This window comes from Salarias fasciatus, chromosome 10 (assembly GCF_902148845.1).
Source record: "Salarias fasciatus chromosome 10, fSalaFa1.1, whole genome shotgun sequence".
NCBI lineage: Eukaryota > Metazoa > Chordata > Actinopteri > Blenniiformes > Blenniidae > Salarias > Salarias fasciatus.
This window is the reverse complement of record NC_043754.1, coordinates 17,496,956-17,518,016: the sequence shown is the minus strand read 5'-3', so window position 1 is coordinate 17,518,016 and position 21,061 is coordinate 17,496,956. Positions and strand designations below refer to the sequence as shown.

Below are 21,061 nucleotides of genomic sequence, written 5' to 3'. Positions count from 1 at the left end.
TATATATATATATATATATATATATATATATATATATATATATATATATATATATATATATATATAATGATTCATGTCTTAAATGCGCTGTGGATACAGTAGGGCTTCCGAACCTCCACTCTAGTGGACTCAGAACAAAACCCCTCATGTTTCAGTTACTGTGTGAGTTCGCTGTACCTGCTGCAGGTGATAAAACTTTCATTGTACTTTTCAGGAAAAACAGAATGACTGTTACTTTGAGACATTTTCAGTCAAATAGTTTGGGCTCAATTTGCCCTCTGTGAATGATCGATATCACCTGGTAATATAGTGCAACTTGTGCTACCTCTATTTCTATTTTTTCAGTTAACTGCATAGAATATGACTATACATCGTATTTTCGCGACCCAAGTATCGTGATGCATGTCATATCGTGACGCCTCTCCCGATACACACCCCTGATATTCAGGCACTTAGACACTATAACTAATGATGATAAGAAAACACTGATCAAGAACTCAGATTTGAGTGTTCAGCACCACAGATGCTGATACATGATTCAGGTTTTTCGGGCTTCAGCACCTTGGATAGAGGCAGGCGGTGAGCAGCTGCTTATGAAACTCAGCACTGTGTAGAAACATTTTTTTTTTTTTTGAAGGCTCAGTCTTAACTAAGGAATATTTTAGGCATGATTCTGTACAGGCAGAGGGCTTTAGAGAAAAGTAGCTGGAGAAGGAATTGGGGGTGTGGGTGGGAGTCGGGGGGAGGGGGGGGGGTTATGATGTAAATAAAGTCTCTTTGAAGAGAGTCTCTGTAATGTGTGATCCTGTCTAACGCTCTTTGAAGGTTTGCAACACCTAAGCGCCTTCAAAGACAAATCTCGGGGGACAAAAACCTCTGCCCCACACAAATGTACAAGGTAGTACATGAAGGCAAAATATCAAGGTAGCATTTGTAGCTTTGCTGTGTTGTATTTTCCTGAATGTGTTGTCCCCCCCCCCCCACCCCCCCCAAAAAATCATCCTGTGAAAGAGCTTTTGTTGAAATCACAACTTTTACTGTTAAAATGCGAAAAAGAAAAGATTTCATGGCAAGTGGCTCTAATGGATCATGGGAGCATGCTGGTGGCCTGTGTGTTTGTGACGCATGCTTGCTGATATACAATAGCACATGATGACAGAGAATGAGCCCTTAAAATCAAACAGAGAGGTATTATGAAAAGTGAGGAACCAAAAGGTAATGTGCTACTCCTCTTCCATCCCAAAGCAATTTGCATGAACACATCTCAGGGTCCCGTCTTCTGAGATTCACAAATATCTTGAATTATGTCTCAGAAGCATAGTTTAGACTGCATATATAAAAAGTGTGGCTAGGCAGGAATGTGACAGGGTGAGCGCCTGTTAAAATAATATACTTATCGGTTATTTTACTTTGTCCACAGTGCCGGCAGGGATTTATGCGAAGCGATGACACCTGTAGAGAGGAATCATATGCTACGCTACGCTCCCACTGTGACTGGTGAAGTACTAAGTCAGGTGTTTTCCCATCTTAACAGTTGAGTGGGTTGTTCAGTATACAGTAGCCGTCCTTTGAGTTCACGGATGTGGGTTCAGCGTGCTTTCTGAACTGCCGAGTGGGCAGCGTGAGTTAAGAGCGATCGGCTTTAAGGCAGAAGTGCACCTGTGAGCAGAAAAAAACATAAATACATAGAATATTTCCAAACATACCCGCTAAGGCCATTTTATTCGCCAGACTTTTTAACTATCCAACTGTCCGCGAGCCCCACCGTACATCCTGCCTTTTACAAGGCTCTCATTGTTCAGGTTTATGGCCATCAGCGAAGGTAATTACTTATATGAATATGAACATATCTCACTCTTTTGTTTACCCTGAGGGTGGGACATGGTGCAGCGTCCTCTCACAGCAGGAAGGCTTCTGGTTTGAGCCCACAGGGCCAACAAAGCCTTTTTTGTGTTGAGGTTGCATGCACTCTGTGTGCTGCGTGGGTTTTTTCTCCAGGTACTCCAGCTTCCACCCACAATCCAAACACATGCATGTTAGGTTAATTGGTGACTGTAAATTGGCTGTGAAAGTATGTGTGGGTGACTGCCTGTGTCTTTGTGTTAACCCTGTGTGGACTGACAATCTGTCCAGTCCAACTTGCTTTTGAGCCAGGCATTTTCTAAAATGTGGGTCACTCCACGAGCATGAGGAGTTCTGAATGCCAGGAACTCGTCTTGAAATTATGCAGCACAACTAAAGACCACTGCAAAGTACAACCTCAAGAAAGAACATAAAGTTGAGAAAAAAAAAAACTCATTGCGTTCTCAAGAAAAAACAATCTTTGTAAAAGCAGAATTTAATGCAGAAAAAATGTTCCTCACATCCAACTGAACAAATGTCCTGAATAAAGTGTGGTCGAGTGTGCTCTTTGTTGACTTTAGAAAGGTGCTAAAATCAGGAAAAGGATAAAGAAAGGTTGACCCATGACACCCGAGATGTCAAACTTAAATCACGTTATATTTTGTCTTGTGTGTTGAGTAAGCAAATTCATTAATTACTGATTAAAATCAACAAGTTCCTCAAACATGCAGCCGACAAGCACAAGTTTGGTTGACATTCATGCAGGACGGAAAATGTTGCCAATTATTTTCACCTGGGCCACTTAACTGCATTTACCAGTACATACTGTACACTGTATCATCGGAGCCTTCACTGAAGATTATGCACGTTTCACATTTCAAAAGAGTCTGTGGAGGGATTCCATGAGTAAAACTGACAAAGTGCCGCTGTTAATGACATCAAACGTGCCAATGGTTACAGCAATCAACAAGTCATAACCTCAGTCTCATTCACTGAAGAAGTGGGAAGACTTCAACTGGATTACTTTAAACTCTGTAAATGCAGCTTTTTAAAGTCTGTCACTGTGCGTAATAATCATTTACAAAATATGTTACGGCCACGGTAGTCAAATAAAATCACACTTTCCATATTGGCCCTGTAAATAAACACCTTTTTTTTCCATTTCTTAACTTGTTGAATTCCATTTTTTTTAACACCTCCAATCAATAAATGACCTTGATTCAGGGCAGTTCAGAGCTATGAATAAGATGATCCTTACCTAAACCTTAGTTTACAAAAAAAAAAAAAAAAAAAAAAAAAATGCTAGAGCACAGAATGTGGGAGTCTGAAAAAAGGGATGCATTCAAATATGCCAGTGATCACCGTGTCCATGTGACTGAAAGAAGAACATGCCCAAATAAAAATATTTTCTATCTGAACAAACTCAAGGACATCTTTACGTCGTTCTTAAATGAAAGGTTGCAGCTTTGACAAACCCATAGGGTTTTTCTCACACTGAATAAAAAAAAAAGGAAAACACATTCCGGGTTACATCTTACCAGCAGAAAAAGACTTGCTGATTTATGGAATATGCAAATAAATGCACAATTTCTGCCCTAATTGTTACCTGATAAAGCACAAAATAGACAGTCAGCACAGTGTGGCACACTAAACTGCATAAACCATCTTGCTTTAAGTCATCTTTGTCTTTAAGCATTTTTTTTCCCCAAAATACTAATTTATATGTGGTTTAGTTCCATCATTCTTACTCAGTTGTGTAATAATAATGGCAGTGAACCTCAAACAATAAAATAAAGTGCATGATTCACTGAGTTTATTGAAAAAGCATTGAAATGATTTTCATCTCTGTTTTTATTTCACCTGACACTGAGGGCTGGCTGAAAGAGTTCTCCCATGCTGTGTGATGGTAGATTACCTTTCACTGAAATGCTGCATAGGACCGGCTGCACGGTAATTTGACACATTCATGTCAGAATATGTTCATCAGACACTATTGTACCCCTGTTCATTTGAACTCAAATGTGCCTAACTTGAGTGCATTACAGAGTGGGGTGGGAATAAAACCTTAATTCTGAGGGCATATGACATAAATCTAGATTAAGAATCAGCTTCATTGAAATACTGTAGCTATACAGTTGTGGAGACATGTGGCCAGCAGAGCCTTACAGTACTATTTCAAAACTAGAAAGTGAAAATCATTGTGTCCACAAATATACCTTGTTTATGTGTCGAAGCCTCACAGCCTGAACATGACTCTGGTGGCAGAAGATGCTGCCAAACAGTCGCACTGTTACAGTTGATTTGATTTTTCAAGCAGGCGCATATGATGAGGTAGACACTGTCCACATTGTATACATTACCTGAAAAAAAAAGACCTGTTTTCTTTTGTGAGTTGTGATAAAATCTCTACTTGTAGTTTAGAGGCGGTGATAAAACACACACAGCGACATTATGGAGCAAAGCGCGCGGAGCGGTAAAAGCGCACCAGCAGCGCAGAGAGGTGAAACAAAGTAATGGACTTCAAAGCTTGATCTGCACTATATTAAACCACAAATTCATCCAAACATAGTAATGGGAGTGGTGCAGAGGAGCGGCAGTCTTTTTGCCCCCCTAAAATAATACGGGTGTTGAGTTCGTTCAACCTTTTTGTTGGACACTTGTAGAAAAATCGACCCACTGTCAAGCAGATCTCTTACCGGAGTTTCTCAGCTTACGGTTCCTGAAGACGGAGATGATAACCAGCAGGTTTCCCAGCACATCCACCACCGTGGTGAAGATCAAAACACTGGCCAGGATGGCTATGACCCAGGCGGGGCGGGCGCTCCCCTCCGTGGCCAGGGTGCGCTCCAGCTGGCCCAACCTCGGCTCTGTCCGGTTCTTTATGAGTGCTAACGCGTCCGGCATCACTGGCCCACAGCCGAAGCTGCTTCCGAGTCCCAGCCGTGTATTATGTCCCGCAGGTACCGTCGGTACCGGCGTGTCCCGAACGAATCATGGAGCGCACCCCGACGAGTTCCGCGAGCGCGCGTAAAGTCCGCTACTTAAAGGCGATGAAATGAGTCATCGATTAGTCCTAATGACGTGTGAAATGCACATATAAAGTTACACCGACTCCCGACTCTCTCAAGATCTTCTTGCAAAAGTCATCCATCCATCCATGTGCCGCCGAACGCTCGGACACGCGACTCTGCCACACCTCCTGCCTGGCGGGGAATGTAAATTACTTGTCGTTTAGACAGAAAAATCTAAAAGCAAACTAAAAAAAAGAAGAATAAAAAAAAATACACATCCCTCATAATTCATATCTTCATCTTCCTGGTGTCCTTTGCTTGCTCGTTGGCATCTCTAACTCTCACCGTCTGCGTGCGCCCACGTTGGAGGAGGAAAATAAAAAGGCGATTTCTCTTTAAAATGTCAAACCATTGTACCGCCTCGGGATTTCTCCTGATTCAATTTGCTATCCTCTGAGCAAACGGAGAAACAAACTGTCTTTCCTAACCATTCCTGATGCCCTTGCCATGCTCTGAAATACGCCGCAATCGCTGTGCTTGGCGAGGCAGCGCTGTAACAAATATGAGCGATGCCCTCAGTCAGGCGCACATCAGGATGTGGAGAAATCCACAGAGTGGGGACGCGGGGAGACGCGCTTTCACAAACAAAGCGTGCGATTCCGACTGGGCTTTAAGTGTCTCCCCAATTCTCTTTCCTCTCTTCCTGTTTGGACTTTCTCTCTTCATCTCCCCCTATGGAGAGGTGTGCCTGCAAACAAAGATTTGCCTCATTTTCCCCAGCCTATTTCCCAGTGTGACCTCCCAGAATCTGTCTTTGATCTGAGCACAATGCTGGGAGGATTCTCTATAAGTGTGCACACAGATGTAGGTCGGCCTGGGAAGTCCAATCAGCACACACTGTGACTTATGAGAAGCATACTGGCCACAGATGAAGGTAAGGACATTTCAGGAATTAAATAATCAAAGGGGGAAAAAAAAAAAAAGTCAAGCATTTTTATTTAGTAGATTTTTGAAGTTACCAGCAAGCACTTAAAAAGAAAAAAAAAAAAAACAGCTTTTATGTCCTCAAATTTTCATCAAAGCCTAATCATCAAACCGCTGTATTTCATTTACAACACTGTATTGACTGAATCAATATCTTTTCTGTGAATACCTCCAACAGGTTTCCGTGTTCGAGCCCCTGACTTTGATTCACTTTGTGCATACAGACCACCTTTGGGGGGTGGTAATGTAATCCCACTCATCCCCAGCGTGGGAAACTGGTGGCAGCTGCACGGTGGCGCTCCCCAACAGATCCAGACGATTCGTATGTCATCAATACTGTCAGTGCCGGTGGTGACACATTGAGGCCAGCCCCGCTCTCTTGTTTAACTCTTCTGCGTTGGATATGGCTGCAGCGGATGCCCTCAAGCGCAGCAGCAGGAAGAGATTAGAGTGGTCCACTGTCAGCCTCAAAGCAGGGTGATGTGTTCCAGAGGCCTGATGTGATGACCAGGAGACAGACAGCTCTGACTGTGGAGGTCGGCCGGATCGCCACAAACAGTTTGAATATCGGCAAAAAAAACCCTACAATAGGGACATGGGCTGGATGGCTGCGGTACGCCATCGGGAAAATCAATGGCCTTGATTGTATGGAGTCCAGTACATGGATCTTCTAATTGAAAAATTTACCCTCTTATATTACTAAGCTCACTTGGTGTGCTTCACTGAATCCAAAGTTACATTACAGTGTTTTCCCTCTCTTTCAATACACATCAGCACTTACTTATACCAGTGAGGCATGGTGTTGTGACAATGATCACCGAAATGGGAAAGAGGAGGAACAATGATCTGACACACTGTCCACAGCTACTCCATGTCATAGCCGCCCTGTACGAGAGCCAGGGCTCACTCGTCCCTCTTCTTTTGAGCTGTTTTCTGTGAGACAACGTGCTTTATTAACATTGATAACAGTCTTTGTTTTCCAAAGACAGAGTTCTGCTAAGAGCTTGGTGAAAAATCACCAGATGGTGCCTTCAAAACAAATGTCTGGAGAGCAGAGTGTAAAGAAAACAAGGGAAAATAGCCAGGCAGCACTGTTGGCATGTGCTGTATTTTCTTTCTTTTTTTTTTCCTATTTCAGAAGAGTTTTTGGAAGTAATGTAACAAGTGTAAGCCTATTTGAGTTGCAGGCTTGGATGCAGTGCAAAATAATTGATAAAAGTTCTGAAGCTGAGAGATGTTGCAGTTATTATGACACAGTTCTCAGATTAAAATGTGTTTCCTGAAGATTTGTGGCTTTGTGGGGATCTTTTGGGCAAATCTAGACAGAGATGAAGAGGCACAATCATTTGGGTTCACACATTCATTGTGTACAGAGAATGCAGAGAATGAATCTCACTGACTGTTGCAATCTCTGCTGGTTTCGCCTTCAGCCCCACCATTAGGTCGAAGTTGTTTTTGGGTTTTAATTAAATGTCTTGACAACTATTGAATGGATGCGTTTATTTTATTGCAGTTGTGCCAGAAGCAGTTCAGTATTTTCACTTAACGGCTCACTTTACTGTGCAGCTCGGAGTAGAACTGTGCCAAACTACTCCCGAACAGAGCTGCTCAGATGGCTGCTGGCTGCAACTGTTGTCGCGTTGTATTTGAGTGAAATTGAAATTGTAATGGTTTGTGCAATATTACTGCGGCTGGTGTATTCATTCGCCTCAATGCATGGATACTGTACAACAGCCAGAGCAGCTTTTTGGCTGCTTGCTCTTTGTCTTTATTTATAGCCTGATGTGGGTCAAATGTGGTGTCAGCATCATATATGAACTGATAATAATGGTTTGTTTTTTAATATTATTTCGAAACATTAATTTTATAAATAGGATCTTTGCCAGATCACATCATACAGGTCAGCATTTTATTTATTTTTTTTATCAGTGTGTCAAAAAAAAAGCTGTACTTTTTCATCTAATCTGACGCTGGAAATGATTGAGTCGTTTTTATTTGTAGTTATCACTCTGTCTTACACACATTCATGCACGTGCGTGCACGCGTAAGCCTGCACAGCGCGTACGCATGCATGCACACATTCCGACTGAGATATTTGCCTTCTCCATGCCTCCAAGGTGTGTTTGTCGCACAATGTAGTGTGTTAAGATTGTTCTCACACTGAGTCATCAGATGGACTGTAAAGGTTACCACCACAGGCATTTCACGCTTGCACAGTTCAAGGAGGACCTAATAAAAATCTTAGTCATAGCAAATTTAGCAAATGTAGATGTTTATTCTGCTGGTGAGCATTAAAAAAAAAAAAAAAAAAAAAAACCCTGATGATCAAAGCACAACACAGAGCAAGCCTCCTTCTAACCAAAATCAGATCTCAGCAATCTCGAGGGTGACAGCGTACCAATTCCTTCGAGCTAAAGCAGATAACAAGCTCAGCTCTGAGGGCCATGATGCAGCCAAATTTCTCAGCAGCAAGTTGATCCATCATTCTGTCTCACCTCTGTTTAAGGCAGCATTTCTTTACAAGATCAGAACAAAGTGAGGAGCGTTGTATTGAAGTCCGACAGCGTAACACTGAGGGGCTCTGTCAAATCAGCATATCGGGGCTCAAGCCGAGCCTCACGGAGGGCAACGTAAACATGTCCCGGAAAATGGGATTCTGTTTCTTTTTTTTTTTTTTTTTTTTTTGTTCACTTTTCATAATGTGCTAACTGAGGCTGTGTGGAAGAGGAAATTTCCTCAAAGTCTGAGGCAATTGTATTTTAATATTGTGTAAATGTGACATAATCCAGTGGCATTTATGCACTTTCATCACATAAGGAAATCCAATAAAAAACATGAAGTGCATGGTTAACTTCCCTGTCTCGCACATAGCGTTTTTGCAGGCATATGCCAAAGGATTGCCTTAGTAATAATCTCCTAAAACAGCAGGGGAGGGGTGTGATGGGATGGGACTGGCGCACAGCTTCCACGACAGACGGCTGAGGGCAGCGCTCTGATGTGAATTCCTATCCTCACGCATGTATATGGATGCCACATCTTTCCATTCGATTTTCCTGCCTCCTTTCCGCCTTGTTTTAGCAAAGCAAGCAAACTGTACCTGGTGATTTCCATCAGATTAAAGTGTAAAACACATGTGGCGAAATCGCCTGAGACACTGACCGCATTTGCGGCCGTTATGGTCCCAGGCCTTTTTTGCTCATGTATGCCTGGCGTCTGCATATTTATGTGTGTGTGTGTGTGTGTGTGTGTGTGCATGTCTGTGTCATCAGAGGCAGATGTTAGGCACATAGATTAGGTCTGGCTGGGGTGTGTAATCCTGGTGTTACTGAGAACAGCGTGGATTTATAATCACCCACACAGCTACCCCTCAACAAGCAGGAACGAGGGAATGGTAATCTCTCGTACTTTTCCCACTTCTCCTCTCATCTCTCGCTTTTCTTACACGATCTATCCTTCAATCCCCTCCTCCTTTATGTAACATCTTTTCATCCTTCTGTCCATCCTGTTCCCTCCCTGCTGCGTCCATCCAGATCTGGAGGAAAGTCATTGTGCAAAATATGAGCAGAGAAGAAGTAGAAGAAGAAGAAGAAGAAAATGAAGGGGGTTGTGGGAGTAGAGGTTTAAAGTGGCTTAGCTGACTTTATGGTGTAAATGCCAGATGGTTCAATATAAAGCTACCACAGCTAAAGGGACTGGCAGGTCTTCATCAGTTCTCTCTGATGCACGATGAATGAACACAACAGTCACTTTGGCAATTCTCAATTTCTCTTTACTCGCACGCACCCTCGTATTTGGTCTGACCCTGCGCCTGTCACTATAGGACAGCCGGCACGTACAGACGGCGATAAACAAGCATGGTAGTCATCAAACGAGTTTACCAGAGACACTGTGCAAGTTATTAGGACATGTTGCATAATCACCGCCTGGAATAATTCACGAGGCTCCAAATCAGTATGAATAAATTACTCGCAGTATTCCCCCTGTCTTTGACCGGGCGGCAGGGATGTTTCCACCTGTAGAGCGTTGTTTACCGTTTCAGATGCTGAGTCTGTGTGCACCATGCATGCACGCTGGCAGAGAGGTGATGTTATGTAATGCTTTTGCCCACTGTGGCAATGTCCTATGGGTAATTACTCTTCACTTTCTTTTATGTAAATTTAACACCAAAAAAAAAAAAAAAACCCCTCTAAAATGAATGAGGTGAATCAGAGAAAGCTGACATGCTATCTCCCCCTCGCTGTTATCACTTGAGGAATATTTAGCATATCATGCTAATTGAATCAATGTCATTTTCTGTGTTGCCTTGTTGTGACAGTTTACGCTAAGAAAAGAAACATAAATTCAGGTGCTGGGATGAAATTAGGGAGGTAAACTGGTGGATTATTTTTAGACGGTGAAGCTGGTAACAAGGTTTATAATATCCCTGCAGTCACGGGTTTCGTCAAGTTTTATGCGGATTTTATGCAGTAATCCAGAATTTTTGCTTGGGCTCAGGAGGAATAGAGATTTGTCTCCCTCGAGTTCTGCCTTGTACCTGTTTGAGTCTTTTGTGGTTCTTGGTTCCTGCAGGGAGAGAGAACAGAACTGGAACAAGCCAGCCAGCATTTAACTACAAACTATTTTCATCTACTGCACCGACACAAACTGGCATGCACCACAATATATAGATCCAGTCTTTCACTCCAAAATTATCTCTTATTATTTTAAAAAAAATGGAACAGAAAGTATTTCTGTCTTAGAATTACAACTATACCTGCAGCCATTATTCTGAAGCCATTTTAAATTGTGGATATGTTACCGAAATGTTGCAGGTAAAAAAATTCAAATCACATTTTTCACTTAACCCATGACAATCAGACAATAGTGCTTCCACGGAGAGCTGACCTGTGCATCCTGACCTGCCTGCATACTCTAAATAGTGCTTCCAGTTCATATTACATGTTTGCGAGTGGGCGAGTGGACAGACAACAGACAACTCTGCTCTACCCCCTCTGCGTCGTGCTGTATCTAAGAAGCGTGAACTATTTTGAGGGCAGGTGTGTTATCATGAACAGCAGCAGAAGGAAAAAAAAAAAATCCTGTACAGCTGTGAAAGCCAGGCCACTCATACAAGGGATACACACCTGGATACACACACACAATCTCTCACCCCCTTATTTGGTCAAAATGTGCTTCGTGTGACAGGGAATTATAACACTGAGGCGGTTATGTCTTGTTGCTATGGGATTTTTTTCAGGTAGTTAGATCGGCAGCCTGTTGGTGTTTATACAAGGAGAGTTAGATAACAAGGACAAAGTTTGTCTGTACTCCACGGGGGGTGGCGGGATGGGAGTGGAGGTGGGGAAGGGGCGCAAGAATAATAAAAAACCACAAAGGTTCCTCGCTACGTCCTCTACCAGCTGCAGAGGGTGCACATCGAGTATGTGGAGCACACTGACCACTGCATACTTTCAACCTTTTGTCATCAGTCAAACATTGATTCCAGATCGTCTTTTAGGGATTTCCATAAAGTTTTTTTTCTTTTTTTTTTATGTCAAATTAAAGTTTCTTTACTGCAGATCTTGCACACCCTCATAGTCAAGTGCAACACTTTCCATTGTGAAAAGTTGTAGTCTTCACGGCTGATGGCTGCCTGTACAGGATTTGGGAAGTTTTTAGCAGACATATCCGATTATAGATGGATTTTTCGGAGCCGCACACACTGCATAATTTTGTTATAGCGGTGGGACCGTATGGAAGAAAACTCACAACAATGATGAGTCCCACACAATGAGCCCGATACATTTATTCAAGTCACCAAACAAATCAGTTCCTGAGGTAAACAAAAAACGCATAATGTGAAGATTATGCTAAAATCTGCTCAACTGGTTGAGGCCAGAGCAATCTGCGACGTAATCGTACCAGCTTTTTCAATTGAAATCAAAATAAAGTTTATTGTTTGACTCATCACAGCATTTATCACATTCCAGAAGACATTCTTACGCCTTCATGTCTTCGTGGGAAATTGACGACTTTAAGCTGCGCTCAATGAATCTGCCAAATTCCAGTGGGGAGGGAAAGAAAAACATACAAGAGGCGTGACAAGACTGACTTGACAGGATTAAATATTTTATGGGGATTATTCATCTCACGCAGTCTGGGTTGAGATATTGCTAACCTGCTACAGCACATCAGGTACATTATCACCCAGAGGACACCTACTCCTTACTTTCTAATGCAGTGTGAGTCTGGCTGATTGGAGCTCAACCTCAAACCTTCTAATCACTTTAAATCTACTGGAATTCACATTCATACCCGATAGATGGCAATATCTTCGTAAAACACAGCAAGGATGGCTCACGTGTGAGAAGAGTTGATTCACAGTCTTCCCGTTGTGGGTTTGAAATGTCAGCCTGTGGAAGCTGCTGTTGTGCGTCGAGCTTGAATGGCCTGGCGGTATTCCCGCGGGGCTCCTTCAGGTGCCCCGGATTCCCCTCCGCAGTCCGCCGACATGCAGTTCAGCTGAACTGGAAACTGCAAAGTGCGCACAGGTGTGAACGTGTTTGTCCACGTGTTGACCTGTCAGGGACGTTTCTCTTCTGTCTGCTTCTTGATTTCAGTCCGGAAATGCCTCGGCGGTCCACTTACCCGGTCGGCCTGAATGACAATAGGTGAAATGAAGATGAATGGACGGGTGGACTCCATGCTGTGAGACATAAATGTATTAAGTGACATGAAACCTAATGACCGTGTTAAGGTCTAGCATCTGGCATGAGGCCAATGTCAGACTGCAGAGTGAATCAACACCCTGGCTTTCTTTCTATTAGACTAGCTTTTCTGAAACTAAAACTCACAACAATGTGACCTTGTAATTTCATCTCACGTAAATGTAGATAGTTTGAACTAATGCAGCATCGCTGTTATTTACGAGAGGACAGTGCTTTTTTTTTTTTTTTTAATCTCACCTATGTTTACCAGCTGATGTAGCACATGACAAGCGGGAGATGAAGGGAGGCCGGTGCAGCTGTTTCCATTACAGTGAATCTGACGGTTCACATCTGGTCTGGCTCGTTCCCAAACCACAATTATCTTCAACTGCCATTTTGAATATATTTACCCGACAAAACCCTCCAGTTATCTTCAACCGGCTTATTCTCTCCGTGCTTCGTAGTCGCTTAACACAGAGTTTATTTCCATTTGTATTTCCCTTTGTGGTGTGTGTGTGTGTGTACGTGTGTGTGTGTGTGTGTGTGAACTGGGAACACAGCAGCATTTCCACTCTTGTTATCAGTGAGCCAACCATGTGCACATGTCCTGGGTGAGTGACTCTGTACTTCACGGTTGCATTTCCACACAAGTCTCTAAGCCTTTCGGTACATAATGTTTGAAAACCCATCCCACATGTTAATACAAGGTGCAAAGTGGACGCAATTCTATCCGAAGCATATTAAACACTTTCACTTTAGTAATATATACAAAATCCTCGACGTACTTTGACTGTAGTGTTAGAACGGGTGAACCTGTGTACACATGTATTGTGAGTTACACAATGGGCTGAATCTATTGTTGATCAACATAATGAAGGCTGAAGTATTGTGTTGAGTCACAGTAATATAAACTGAATACCCAGGATGTGTGTGTTTGTGAAGAGGTGCAAATCACATAATGAATAGCAAAGTTGCTAAAAAAAAAAAAAAAATCAAAGAATAATTAAATGATTAAGTGTAGATCCCCTGGTATCAACATTTGCTAATCTTAATAACAGCTCTCAGGCTATGTCTGAGATGTGGGCGGATGGTTCTCTGTGAAACAACCCAGAGCGTGACTCAGAAAAAATAATAAATGCATTAGGCGTTACATGGTTGACTTAACAAAGCAATTGCCTATGCCCGTATGTGTGTGATCTAACAGAACGTGAGGTGAAATACACGATAACTTATGTGCATACGACGGTATGATCTAAAACAGAGACACATGGGCTCCAAACGACGCGCTTCAGCAACTCTAAATAATAAATGTAAAACAATTGATTCACAGCCAAACTCTCATGCAGCTCAGGTGAAGGCGTCTGGAGATCACATCTATTTCCTCTTATGCCTCCAGCTTATAAATGAGCCAAGGGATTGGTGTTGGATTAGCGTTTGTTTACACCAGGATAATAACGTGGGATAGTAAAAGTATATATGGTAATTTTCTTCTTCAATTATTTTTAGACAGTGGACCAGTTGTGTATTATTATAAATGTCAAGTATAATCAAAGAGGATCACACTGTCTCCTCTGAAACGTAAAGGGAGTGGGAGGAGGAGATAAAGGGATATTGAGTTTGTATGTTTTTAACAGACTGGTGTCTTCATTTGAATCCATCCCATCCTCCGGCGGGTTCAGATCCAGTCGACGCTCTGTTTGTTCGTGTGGCTCTCCTCGCCCGGAGCGACACCAGGTTCAGTAGTCTCTCCAGCTCGTCTCCGGAGCCGGTCAGATTGCTGGAGCCGAGCGTTCCGTGATCCTCCTCCGACTGCCGCCACTCGCCTGTCTGTAGATCCCACGCCCGGAGCGGAGGCAGAAGTTGAGCCGGGTGCAGGTTGAGGCCCGGCGGGCTGGACGGGTATCCTTCGTACGCCCGCCGGGTTGGAGGTAGGGTGTCGTAAAGGCTCTCCCTGTCTTCATCTTGCTCCGGATCGCGCCCCGACTCTCGGTATTCCTCGTAAACGGGCGAGGAGCTGTCTTCGCAGCTGTCGTGGTCGTGCGACTGCTTGCGATCCCGGTGTAACCCCAGGTCTCTGCTCCTGACACCTGCGTTCTTTCCCGCTGCGTCGTGCTTCCTCTTTTCTTCTCTGTCGACGGCGCGTTTCCTCTCCCACTCGCCGGACTGATTCCTCTCCCACTGGAAAGCCCTCCGCGAGGGCTCCTGTCCCGGCTCGCGGCCCCTGTCGCCGCTGTAGCCCATCACTCTGTAGTCCAGCTGCAGAGAGCGCGTGCTTCCCCCACGCCTGATGTTCTGCTGCGTGTCACTGAGGTCGTAATGCGACGCTGCTTCGGGCAGACGCAGACGTGATGGAGACACCCAGCTTGAAGTCTGACAGGAAGACTCCCACCGGTATGCTGTAGATAAAAGCAGCACCAGAAAATGAATGTCTTCTCAAAGTTGAAACCGTTACAGTGACAAACAATATATTTTAACTGCGAGTTAAGGGAGAAAAAAATGGAGTCTTGCACTCTCACTTAGCCTGCGGGTTTATTTCCTGGACAAACTTCTTGCTGCTTGAACCACTAGAAGTCTGTAGATTTTCACTCGACTGTATCGTATGAGACAAACTGCCTCTCGGCATTTCACAGTGTGAGTAAAAACTAGATTATCTGTTTAATAGGATCAGTAATTGGCAAAAGGTGCCATATCGATAGATCAACTGCACTCCTAAAACAACAGAATCATTGCAATCTTATCTGCAGGGAGGCAAAGTGGGAAGACATGAGTGAATATGTGTTTGTGTATCAGCTACTGGAGGACTGATTTTCACAGTTACTCAGATCAGTGCAGATACCATCTCTGCCCTTGTAAAACCCCATACAGAAGGTGCAGAGATATGGAATTTACTGCCTCCCATTAATCAAACTACCTTACATAAAAGTGAGGAAAAAAAGCAAGCCAATTTCCACGGCATCAAAGAGCAGCATGCATATTATCTGACTTGTGTTTGTTTCTATTTCTTTTCTCTTTAGTCTTTTCCTGTGCTTATTATCGGATCCCTTGATCTGTTTTATTTTTGCGGAAAAGTGTTGCTTGTTAGCTGCGTATGGGAGCGTGTGTACATGCTGCATGTTTGAGAGTTTGTGTCCGATGCAGCGGGATGCTGGTGAGTGGCGTTGTTCCTCACTGTGTCACTGTCGAGCTTACTCTGTGTACTGTGGGATCTCTCCTGCGTGTTTACACTGTGTAATCACTCCACTTCTCATCTCATATTTATTAATGTACAAATAAACTTTTCTATTTTTTTTTTCTTTTTTTTGTTTTGGCATTTCAGTTACAGTTCATGCTGTTTAAATGGACTGACACAGAACTCCCCGCTACCCCACAACTTCCAACAAACTACAGCATGCAAGCTGCATAATTCATGGATAGGTTAATGAGCTGTGAGTGAAAAAATATCATATTGATGAAGTGGGAGAAGCCGGAGGGGTCACCCTCTGTGTGGGATGGAGAGTACACTTCATTAGTGTGCTGGAGAGCTGCAGCTCCTGGTATATAATGCATGACACATGTGTGGACGGAGGGATCTAATAGACAGCCATGCCAACAAACCAAAAAAAAAAAAAAAAAAAAAAAAAAAAACATTTGGGAGCTCCGGCCTCCATGCTGTGGAAGTGTTTGTTTCTGTCTGAATTATTATCAAGCGAAGGGTTAAATGAGGGAGGGGAGAAAACAAATAAATGCTCTTACAATCCACAATGTACTCTTTGATGAACTCTACACAAATTTCATCTTTGCTCTGCAGGTGGCGACTTGCTGTCAGCGAGATGGAAAACAAAACAAATAGGACAAGAAAGCTTTGATGATGAAACCCGCATAAGAACAAGTCAGTGCAAATGAATTACACTGTTAAACCATTATGATACAGACGCATCAAATAAATGGCGGGGGGGGGGGGGGGGGGGGGGGCATGCAGTCATCACACACACACGCTGGGTCAATAACACAAAATATTATTTATTTCACTCGGTATGAAATAATGCTGCTTGTGCTCCAGTTGGTTGGCAGAGACGGGGAAACAAACACAGCCTTGCTCTGGGTACGTAACGAAATGCTTTGTAGACCTAGTAAATTACATGCAACTGAGAACAAACAGACTCAGTAACGAAGAGCTAATTAATATTGATTTGTAAGACTGTAGCATGAGCAACTGACAGGGACGCCGGGATCTTTAAGGACAGGTGCAATTGGACCGAGCCTCTGATGTCTGATTGAAGAAAAACCATGCATTTAATGAGATGGGAAAGCCTGTGTTCGGACTGTGGATGGATGCCCCATTTAGGGCGAAAAAAAAAAACAAAAAACAAACCCTCAGTGTTTTAAGCTGCCTTTCCCTCTGCTGGTCTGTGCAGATGTGAGGCTCGGCTCAAAGTGCCCCTAAAACCCACTGAGGCCCCAACGGCTATAGGGTGAAAGCTTTGCTTTGCTCGGACTGAGGACTACTGCAACTTATTAAAGCATCATCGTAATTCAAATTATTCTAATTAACCACACAGTAGAATACAGAACATAATAATTTTTGACCCAGTGTGTTTCTTTCATCATGGTGAGTTGTTGGAATGATGCAGCATTTTCATAAAATTCTCCCCTTGCAGGATAACTTTCTAGTTTCTATGTGAATGCGTTCTCGTAGTCTGTTTTTTGTATATGATCAAAATCCACAACAATGCCTGTGACCTGTTTGTACTGATGGATAGATTCAAAATGGAAGTAGCTATCAGAAACCCTCTACAGGGGTTTCTTGTTCTACGGCTCGGCTGGAAGCCGACATATTCAAACTCTGAAAACGAAAAGGAATAGTAATGTATATAGGGGTATGGTAGATAATATTGTAAAGAATATAAAAGGCTGGGTTTTCAGGAGCAAAAGCCTGAGATATAAAGTCAAAGGGAAGGCAAGTTAATAAGATGTTTTTCAGTTGCTTTGCATCTCGCTCACCAGGGCTGTTCCGACGCTGTTCTTTGTCCATGTTTGACACTACAAAGGGAGCGAGAAAGCCAAAGTCAGAGGAAGACTGAGACAAACAACACAGAAACCAAAGGGGAAAATTGAAACACAGAGAGATCCGGTGTCAGAAAATGACAAAGTATTAGAAATCTAAGCAGGATGGTTTATTCTTAATAAGAAAGGGGATTGAGCAGCAGAGGCTTGGCTGAATTCTGCACGTTGCATCTTTGTGCTGCTCCGCTGAGCAGACACTTCGGCAGAAGACAGACACAAAGGACATAAAGGAGTTAACGGAAAATCTTCTTTCATACCTTCACTTTCAATGTTATCAACAGCATCGTTGACGAGACGTATGACTGTCACTATGGAGGCTAGAGGGAGCAGAAAAAGAGGAGAGAACAGGAACAACGTCAGTGCGTTGATGAATAGGGTGAAGTTCCATTCGCAGGGTGTGACGGTGATGATACGGAGGATGTATATGAGCGTACGCACGCCGAGAACAATATGAGAGACGTGTTAGTCTCTGAAACATGTTTGCATGCGTGTGTGTGTGTGTGTGTGTCTGTATGTGTGTATGTGCGCATGTGTGTGTGGGAGTCGCTAGAAACACAAAGGCTACTTTCTGTGCAGCTACGCTAATTAGACAGGTAGGAGGGGAAAAAAACACCGACATGGATTTGCTGTCTAAAGAACACAACCCCACATACACACGCACGCACAGATGATCATTAGGGTGGTTGACTTTCACTCGCTTATACTTAGCCAAGAAAAGATCAATGGTATTGAGTTATCTGGGAAAAAAAGCACCCTACACAATTCAAGAAACTTTTATTTAAAGGATTACTTCCTTTCACAGAAAACCTTTACATTGCTTTTGATGTATGGATCCGGTTGCCTGAAGGTGGCTCCCAAGAAGCATTTCCACTGATTTATTGTCTGCTTGTTTTTCAGTATATTAATTAATGCCCTGTTGTTAAAAAAAAAAAAAAAATAACAGCATCCTGGGAGTGTGATCTCCAGCAATGTTTTCCAGAATTTCAGTCTGCAAGGGAAAGTTTGAGGAGTTCGAGTCTCACCGTTGTCGTCAAAAGACTCCGAGGTGTAGGAACTGAGAGACCGCTCCTCACAGGTGGAGTCTGACAGACTGGGCACCTCGTCCGCCAGCTCTGCGGCGTCTAGGAATCAAACACAGAATTTAACACCAGAGTCCAGCGCTAACCACTGCACCACCACACAGACTGCAATAAGATGTTCCACTCAAAGTTAAGCAAATATGTGTCTGAAGAGAGTCAGTCATCTTATTCATAGTCCATCTTTGTACTGGTGGAGTCACTGGACTTCAGGAGTTTAAAGTTAGTAAATTAGAACAGATGAAGCATTTCCGATGAATATGAATTCAGAAATATAGGACGTTTCGGTTTTTATATTTATCTTAATCCAATACAGATTTCCATATGAACATGTTTCCAATCCTTTATTTCAGCAAATGTGAAGCTTGGGAAGTCCAAGTTATCTAAATTGAGTTGACATTTTATAAAGTTGCAGTCGTCTTAATACCCTCCTCAGTGACTCAGACAGCTGAGGCTTTAAATTAACTTTGGTTATTCAAAATGAGGATATCTCCCACAGCGGTCATTTCACAACGGAGATGGATTGATGAGTCTGCCAAAACCATATTAAGCGGGCTCATGGGAAATAAATCTGAACTGAAATACGTCCACCTAGTCGCACTCCCAATTGCCCATTCATTTTCTTTCTGACTGACTAGTTGACAGTGAGTGTGGGGCATAAAACTGCCACTCACTCAAAGAAATCAACCAAAACTTTATGACCACTGTGTGTGTGTGCCTCGCTCAGGCGTTTGCAGTAGTTTCTCCCAGAGCCAGCATCCTGGAGTCGTGGCCTTCGAAGGCTCGCTGCTTCACGCCAGACTCGGTCCTGATCGAATGGTGTCCAATTCTCACACTTGACCATTGGTCCTACTTCTAAAGGCCTTTAATATGTTGCAAGAACAGAAAAATGTGTTCTTTGGCCAGAACTAGGACAAAGTTCTAGTTTGTTCTTGCAACCGAGAAAACTAATTTGTGTTTTTGTGCAGTGCAGGCACAAACCTAAACAACAGGTGCAAACCTGATACTGTACGCAAACACATGAGGAAGAATGTCAAAAGTAGTAGGAGGAGGAGTAAATGCTAATAGATTATTGTTCAAGTCACAAAGTGATCTACAATTTCTACAAATGTTTGCTCTGCTTTAAGAGGGAGAATTTGGGGGTAGTTGTATTACAAGATATTTTAGCTGTTCTACATCCTTTCTGAATAGTTTCTGTTGCTTTTGGTATTCCCACAGCTTCTGTTTTCCATGACATTACACTTCAATTTTCTTGTGGGTTCCAGTCAATCACGCCATACTGAATTCAAACAATACTGGACTGCAAAACTCACATTTTAATACCTAAAATCAGTACCAGTGTGTTTTATTTTCTAGTCTGTGGTCATAACGTTATGACTGATTACTTTATAATGCAAACTGTTAACGTCTAAAGAGACATCCTGACATCCCAGTTCGACCACTGCAACTCCTCGTCTCCTCATTTCAGGCAGGAAGTGTCAATGAGGGAGAGGGTCTCAAGTTGCTACATCCAAAGAACAGAAAAACTTCTTATCCTTGTTGTCAAGAAAAAAAAAAAAAAAGAGAAAGCTCAGGACGTTTCATACTTCACAAGAAACTCAAGTGCAGAACTCTGGACAAAATGTTCTGGCGGCTGCTTTCTATGAATTACCAGTCATTTGTTCATCTCTATATGCCTGAGAAGTTGTGTTGTATAGATTTTTGTGCTTTTTCAATCATTACTGAGTTCAACATTTCATGCCCGTGCAAAAGCTGCAACTCCCACAATTACTGCGCCCGCTTTAATTTTCTGACCAATCACATGATAGTTGTCAGAAAACATATGAGAACAAAGTTTTGCCAGGACAACACATTGAGAACGGACCCTCCTTCTCCTTTCACAGAACAAATGTCTCTGTTCTTGTGAAGTATGCATCGACTTTGACTCCTCCAAACAACATGTAGATGGTAATAACACATCCCAGAGAAGAACAAATCACATTACAAGGTTCATCTACTGCACTGTGACAGGCGAGGTGAATGTGGCCGGATGAAAAATGAGAAGCTGTTGCAGTCATCTGAGCCGGTATTTGAAGTTACAAACCTGACTTTTTTTTTTTTTTTCTTTGAAAGAGTCAAATTAAATTTCTTTTGCTGGCCTTAAGATCTCCAGACACCTTTAACCAGTGTGCCTGTGGAGTCCTCAATAATCCGTGTGATCTCTGGCTCTGTTTTTCTTCCTTGAGATGTTATTTGGAGGATTGGATCCTTTCAGATCACTCAGAATTGCCCCTGAGTGATTGTTTGTCAAAGCACAGCCAGAGGGCCAGAGCAGGTGCTCGGGTGTTACAATAACTTTAGATAATGGCATGTGGCAGTGAAAACTGCCCGAAACACGTCCCGCGAAGCCGCAAGAGCGCTACGATGCTGTACCTAATGG

General features: G+C 42.9%; 2 protein-coding genes across 3 annotated transcripts in view; both read right to left on the bottom strand.

The window, feature by feature from the left end:
• The window catches only part of mtnr1bb (melatonin receptor 1Bb), a 52,509-nt gene extending 47,035 nt beyond the window's left edge, over positions 1-5,474 (bottom strand). For both annotated transcript variants that reach the window (XR_003932346.1, XM_030101804.1), the window contains exon 1: positions 4,539-5,474. Coding sequence is in view for 1 of the 2 variants with exons in the window: in XM_030101804.1 (XP_029957664.1) it covers positions 4,539-4,746 (208 nt within the window). In the remaining variant the exon portion in view is untranslated. The remainder of the gene's footprint in view (positions 1-4,538) is intronic.
• Positions 5,475-13,433: 7,959 nt separating this feature from the next.
• Positions 13,434-21,061, bottom strand: part of fat3b (FAT atypical cadherin 3b) — a 64,967-nt gene continuing 57,339 nt past the window's right edge. The window contains exons 49-53 of the mRNA XM_030101819.1: positions 18,589-18,678; positions 17,824-17,883; positions 17,504-17,542; positions 16,256-16,321; positions 13,434-14,919 (exon numbers count right to left, since the gene is read on the bottom strand). Coding sequence (XP_029957679.1) covers positions 14,168-14,919; positions 16,256-16,321; positions 17,504-17,542; positions 17,824-17,883; positions 18,589-18,678 — 1,007 coding nt within the window. The 3' untranslated portion in view covers positions 13,434-14,167. The remainder of the gene's footprint in view (positions 14,920-16,255; positions 16,322-17,503; positions 17,543-17,823; positions 17,884-18,588; positions 18,679-21,061) is intronic.